The 6,892-nt window shown below is 38.8% G+C and overlaps 1 protein-coding gene across 1 annotated transcript in view; it reads left to right on the forward strand.

Annotated features, from left to right (window-relative positions):
• TMOD3 (tropomodulin 3 (ubiquitous)) overlaps positions 1–6,892 on the forward strand; it is a 72,292-nt gene that overhangs the window by 46,248 nt on the left and 19,152 nt on the right. Inside the window, exons 5-6 of the mRNA XM_006895324.1 lie at positions 1,414–1,503; positions 6,092–6,222. Of these exons, the coding sequence (XP_006895386.1) occupies positions 1,414–1,503; positions 6,092–6,222 (221 nt within the window). The remainder of the gene's footprint in view (positions 1–1,413; positions 1,504–6,091; positions 6,223–6,892) is intronic.

Genomic DNA, 6,892 nt, shown 5'->3' on the forward strand with positions numbered 1-6,892 from the left:
GATTTTGAACATTTCTTCATGTGCTTGTTGGCCATCTGAATGTCTTCTTTGGTGAAGTGTCTGTTCATATCCTGTGCCCATTTTTCAATTGGATTATTTACCTTTATCTTGTTGTGGTGAAGATTTCATATCTTGACATTTTTCAGTAGTTAATTCTTTCTGTTAATATAATTATATTACCTGGCATTCTGTCCCATGTCATATTTGAAATTTTATTAAAATTTCTCATCAGCTAGTGCTTCACTAGTCCATCCAAGTACTGGGAAGATCCTTTCGGGTCATTCCTCACCCTTTATCAGCTGTTCCAAAGATGGGTAACTAGAAAGCAGTGCATCTTGAGCCACGCTCACTCAATGCTTTCCCAGTGTCTCTGTAGTGTATATGGAGCACTCCAAACTTCCCAGTCATTTTCATCTTTGCTGATTTCTTATCTGCACCAGCATCCCTCCACCCTGCCCCAATATCTAGGTAGAAAAAGATGAAACATGATGTTGTTTGGTGTCCTCAGGTGAGTTCCAACTCATAACAATCTTATGTACCACAACTGAAAAATTACTGGATAGGGAGACTGTCAGACCAAATAATTTCAAGAATTAGCAAGTTTCATAAAAGCAGTGACGAGTCCTTGAGAAGGAGCTTGGAAAGGAAAAAGTCAGGGTGTGTGTGTCACAGCCAGAGCCAGTTTCCTGTTCTTTGGGGGCTGAGGACTGATGCCTGTAGATTGATTCTCATGGTTAGGGAGTGGAAGCAGCATGCAATAGTGTCTGCCTTGTTAGTGCACAAAGTCATCAGAAACTAACTAACCCAAAAGTATTTCCCTGTAAGTGTCATTTTTAAGGAATACCATTTAATCTTAAATACGAAAACTTACCTATGCTTTTAGCATTCTGTCATTAATTGAAATGTGAATGGAAATTAATGATGTGAAGTTTTAACAGATTATTGAAAATCTTATAATGTTTTTAGGAAGAAAATGAATGAGAATATACCCTTTCTGTAGTCTCTCTTTTAGCCACTAGATGGAGCCAAACATAAATTTAAGTTTAGGATTAGGCTGACTCTAGCTAGTTAACTTGAATGAAAAAATTTGGGGAAAATCACAAGGATACTGATGGACCAGAGATTACATATGCTTTTAACCACTTTAACTCTGTTTTTCTCTGTAAAATGTATGTATAATTTAATGATGTTGTTGTTGTTGTTGATTGCCTTCGAGTTGAGCACGACTCCTAGTGACCCTATGAACAAAAGTCCTGAAGCGCCTCCGACTGTCAACATTTATCAAGTTTATAGAGTTTCTGGAGGCATGTTATTTAAAATCCAGAGAATGTTAAAATTCTTAGTAATAAGTTTCTAGTTGTAAAATTATATTTGAAACAGGATTAAGTTTTGTTTTCTTTTCTATATTTACAGCTATTCTTGGGATGCACAATTTGATAACAAATACACAATTCTGTAATATAGTAAGAAGCAGTAATGGTGTTGACCAAGATCATTTTTCAAGTGAGTATTTAAAATGCTTTGTGACAGCCTGTCCTTCATTAAATATACTTTTAATGCTTACATACCAAATGCTGTGTCTATGTGCTTGAAACTTGTGACTCCTGATGATGTTAACACCTCAGACCTGCTGCTGTCCAGTCACTTCTGACTCCTGGTGGCCTCCACTGGTTTCCGAGACTACACATCTTCGTGGAGAATGCCTGTCTTCCTCCCATGGAATGGCTGGGAGGTTTGGCCCAGCCACCTTTCACACAGCAGCTCAATACATGCACTAAAGCTCTTCAGTATTAACATAGGAAGGCATTGAAATGTGTGTTTGCAAAGGTAATAGGAGTAATTCTGTCTTCACTAAATAACACAAATGATAAATAGTTTAAAAACTAGTTAGCCTTGGAATTTATTGACACAAGAGAAATGCCACAGGTGGGTGACTTTAACAAACAAAAGCTTATTTTCTCACAGCTGAGGAGAGGAAAAGTCTGAATTGAGGGTTAAGAGTGTCCGCTCTAAGGGAAGGGTTTCTATTCCTCGGTCCCTGGTGGAAGGTTGTAGGCAGTCCCTTCTCCCCTGGCTTTCCTCACTCATTGTTTAAGACACACCTTACACTAATACTGTCCTGCTAACATAGCAGAGAAAGCCCATCCTTAACTAGGATTATAGCCACAGGTATATGGTCAGGATTTACAGCCCATATTTTGGCTGGGAAACAGTTCCACCCTTAATAGTCTTATAATACTAATCAAGAAACCACATTATAAAATCAAATTAGGACAATCCCGAGGTCAGTTCAGCCTTTGAAATTTTGATTATGTTAGATGTCTTACATTGACACTGACTCAGTGTGGCCCGGTGACCCCGTGCACAACAGAAAGGAGCCCCCAGTCGGTGCCAGAACCGCAACCTCTGCTGTGCTTACGCCTGCGTGTGTCTCACAAGTGAGGCTTGTTTTTTTAACATAACCACAGTGTTGTTTTCACATTTAAAAATTAACTAATTTCTTTTTATCACCTTATACACATCCTATTTTCAGATTTCCTCTAGTATCTCATTTTATTTGTGAAAGAGGATCTAAACGAGGGTCACACATTGCATTTGGTTGGCGGCATTTTCAGTCTTTTAATTTCTTTTTTTTTTTATTATTTCAGTAAAAATTTACAGAGACTTTGGATTTCCATTCATTCATTGTTGCACTTTTCTCCCCTCTCAACCCTCCCCCCTCTTTTAATTTCTTGATTCCCTCTATTTTTCCCCTTGATTTCCTCTTCCAGTCTCTTCCCCAATACCATTACAAAAAAGTTTCATTGTGCTGTGAGTGAAAATTTACAAAGCATATTGGTGTTTCATTAAATCATTCATATACATTTTGTGTTGTAATATTAGTTATGATACCCAGAATGTCTGATTATCATTTATTATATATTGCCTTCCTCTTCATGCATCTTAATAAGTGTTTTCCATTTATTACTTTTTACTCCCCTTCTCTCTCTCTCCTCATCCCTGGAAGCCATCCAAGAAGAATTCCGTCTATGAATGAGCCCTTCTTCAGCTGTTTGTAATCATAGTTTTATTTTTCCTTTTGTGACTAAATTTCACTCAGGATAATATATTCCACATTCACCTACTCCCTCCTAGCCCTTATATAACATTTATTTTCATAAGATACTGGACCATTTGTCATGAAATTTCTCCAAATTGGCACCTTGCATCAATTTTGCTCCTAAAACTTGAAAGAGAGTTCTGGTAGCAGAGTCCCCAGTGAGCTTTGCTGCTAACCCAAAGGCTCTGTGTTTCTAATGGTTCATAGCTCAAAATCTAGATACCTTATAGTATCATTTTACATGTTCCGCATCCACTTCCTCAACAACATGCATCAGGAAACTCTTTGAACTTTGATAAATGATGATAGTTATAGAAAGGTTTCAGGCCTTTTGCTCATAGGGTTGCTATGAGTCATACTCGATGGCAATCAACAACAACAACCTCCTATATTTCTGTAAACTTGCTCCAGAGACTTGATGAGATTCAGATACAGTCTTTCAGCAAAAATATTCATAGGTGGTGCTATGATTGAATCACATTAGCATATAAAATCTGGTCACCTCGCTTTGAATGATATATTTAAACTTTGAGTCCAAGTCTTAACAGCCCTGATATACCCATTTCCTTAATGTTGTTGTTATGTATCATCATGTTGGAACTGACCCATAGCTGACCCTCCAGCAGGTCTTCAGAGTCAGTAAATCACATGGGAGGAGATTGCCTATCTTTCTCCCATGGAGCAGCTGGTGGTTTTGAACCTCGTGCCTTTGGAGTGACAGCACAGCTCTTTACCACTTCGCCACCAGAGCTCCCTATTTTCTTAACAAGTATCCATTAGCTATTTTTTTATTTTTATTTCTCCTCTCTCTTAAAGTTTCCCATGAGCCTCTCTTACCCAGCATCCTGCTAATCGGATCATTAGGGAGCATGGCTCTTCAAATATATGCAGTGTGTGAAGCCAGGAATGAATTTTTGCAGTTTTATAAAATCTAGACTTGAGGAAGAATTAGTTTCCCAGTTAGTGAAGTGTATTGAAAAGAGCAAAGTACTTTTATAGGTGATTTATTGAGTGAGTAATTGACGCACCTTGCATCAATTTTGCTCCTAAAACTTGAAAGGGAGTTCTGGTGGCAGAGTCCCCAGTAAGCTTGGCTGCTGACTCAAAGGCTGTGTGTCTCTAATGGTTCATATCCACCTGCCACTCTGTCGAAGAAAGATGGACAGTGTCCTTCAGTTGCTATTTATAGCCTCAGGTACCTGATGAAGGGTTTTTGTGTTGGATCCAACTCAGTGCATTTAGAAACGTGTCATTCTTTTCGTATCAGTTCCTCTGAACCTCATGGGGTTGCTCACCTCTTCAAGAATCTGATATGAAAAATAGTCTATTCTCCCTCAGGCTAAGATTTTGCCTGTAACAGGGCAACAGCCATAGCTCTATACATACACAATCAAGATGTGCTTAAATATAATTAAAAGATCCAAGAATTCTGGGTCTTCAATCTTTTCCTTTTTAGTAAGTAAGGCATTTGACTGTGTGGATCACAACAAATTGTAGTTAACCTTGAGGAGAATGGGAGTACCAGAACACTTGATTGGCTTATGTAAAACTTGTACTTGAACCAGGAAGTGTCCTCAGAACAGAGCAGGGAAACACTGCATAGTTCAGAATCAGGAAGGGAGTGCGTCAGGGATACATCCTGTCTCCATACCTTTTCAATCTATATGCAGAATAGATAATTCTGGAAGCTAGGTTTTATAAGGAGGAAAGTGGCATTAGGATTAGATGAAGATTCATCAACAGCCTATGTTATGCAGATGACACAAATCTTGCTTGCAGAACCTAAGGCTGAGCTAAAGTGCTTGCTGCAAAAGGTCAAGGACTGTAGTCTTCAAAACAGATTAAAGCTCAACATCAAGAAGAAAAAGATTATCACTGCTGGGCCAATTGACAGCACCATGATGGATGGAGAAGAGATTGAGTTTGTTAACAGTTGCAGCTTGCTAGGCTTCACAGTCAACACTCAACCAGCAGTCAGGAAATCAAAAGACAAATTGCATTACGTAAATCTGCTGATTTCCAGAGGGCTGAGAAGCATTCATGAGACTAAGGTGCGCCTGATCCAGGCCATGCTCTTTGCAATTATTTGCCATGCATCAGAGAGCTGTACAGTGACTGAGGAAGACAGAAGAATTATTGATGCCTTTGAGTTGTGCTAGAGAGGGTGAGACTAGGTTGCTCCTTGGAGGCTAGGATTTTGAAGCTCTAGCTCACATACTTTGGGCACGTAGCCAGGAAGGACTGATCCTTGGAGAAGGATGTCATGATTGGAAGGGTGGTTGGACAGCGCAGGAGAGGAAGACCCCAGATGAGATGAATTGACACAGTAACTGGGACAATGGGGTATGTGTGTAGAATCAGTTAGACTGGCTCAGGACAGGACAGGTTTCAGAACTGTTATATGTAGGGTCACTATGAGTCTCAGGCGACTCAATGGCACATAACAACAACATGTGAGCCTATAAAGTAAAAAGTTGGTGAATGGAGTTAAAGAGTACGAAAATGTTAGGAATGTCTGTATCAGTAGTTTTTCCCTGAAAACCTTTCCTCTCTTTTCCTGCTGGCTCCCTATTCCTGCCCTCTGCTTAAGAGTCAACATTGCCTAGTCTCTTCTACGGGACAAAGAGGTAATGAATCCCGCCATCACCTCACTCTTCTTGTTGAGTCTATGTATCACCAAGTCTGATTCTAACTGCTTTTATATAATTACCATTCAAATCTCAGGGAAATTTATGAGACGCTAGTTTCCATCATATCAAAATGTTCATTTCTTAATATTTTTAAAGGCTGAGTTAATTCTTGTAAATGGAATGAATACTTTTTTATATTTATGCACAATAATGTCTGCTTTAAATATGTGTCAGCCATATTGGATCTTTCTGATCTGCATGTGTGTATATGTGTGTGATATGAGGTACCAAGCTAACATATGCTTCTGCAAATAATAGTATTAACCAGTGAGCCTCTTACTCTTTTCATTTGCTAATTTAGATGTGGTAAAAGGTGAAAAGATTCTTCCAGTATTTGATGAACCACCAAATCCTACCAACGTTGAAGAGAGTTTAAAGAGAATTAAAGAAAATGATGCCCGTCTTGTTGAAGTTAATTTGAATAATATAAAGGTAAGTATGCTAAGCAAACAACAAGATTGTTTTATATTGCTTTGAGTCAGTTGGATCTAGGATGAGAACTGGATACCTTTGATGAAGTGGTCCTTTTCTCTTTACTTAAATGTTACATTTTGCTTCTAACACTATGCTAATACAAGTTCCTTCATATTTTGGAAATTTTAAATTAGTGTGTTATTGTTGCTTTATACTGGCGAGTTGGAACCAATTCAGAGCTGATCCTACAGTGGGTTTCCAGAGGCAGTAAATTGCAGAGGAGGAGCTTGCTCGCAGAGTGAGCCCACCAAGTGGCTGGTGGATTTGAACCATGTGCTTTTAGATTGGCAGAGCAGCTCCGTACCATTAGGGCAGGAGAGCTCCCTTTAGTTAGTAACGTTCTCTCTCACTTGCTTCTCCAAGAGTTTTATCAGGTAAGACCTTACAGACTGTCAGAAGAATAAATCGCTCTGGCTTTGAAAGGACTTCCCACTTCTTTTTTTTTCTTTTCTATCCATTCATTTGGTTTTTATTTTTTGGTTTTTTTTTTTATTAAATTTTATTAGTTTTAATGAACATTTACAGGGATTTTGGGTTTTCATTCCTTCATTGCTGCACCATTCTCTCTACCCTCCTCCCCACTTTGTTCTTCTTCCCCGCCATCCGAATGTCTGTTTTAATTGTCCAA

Source organism: Elephantulus edwardii, unplaced genomic scaffold (genome assembly GCF_000299155.1).
Source record: "Elephantulus edwardii isolate Elephantulus edwardi_28Jun2011 unplaced genomic scaffold, EleEdw1.0 scaffold00164, whole genome shotgun sequence".
Taxonomy (NCBI): Eukaryota; Metazoa; Chordata; class Mammalia; order Macroscelidea; family Macroscelididae; genus Elephantulus; species Elephantulus edwardii.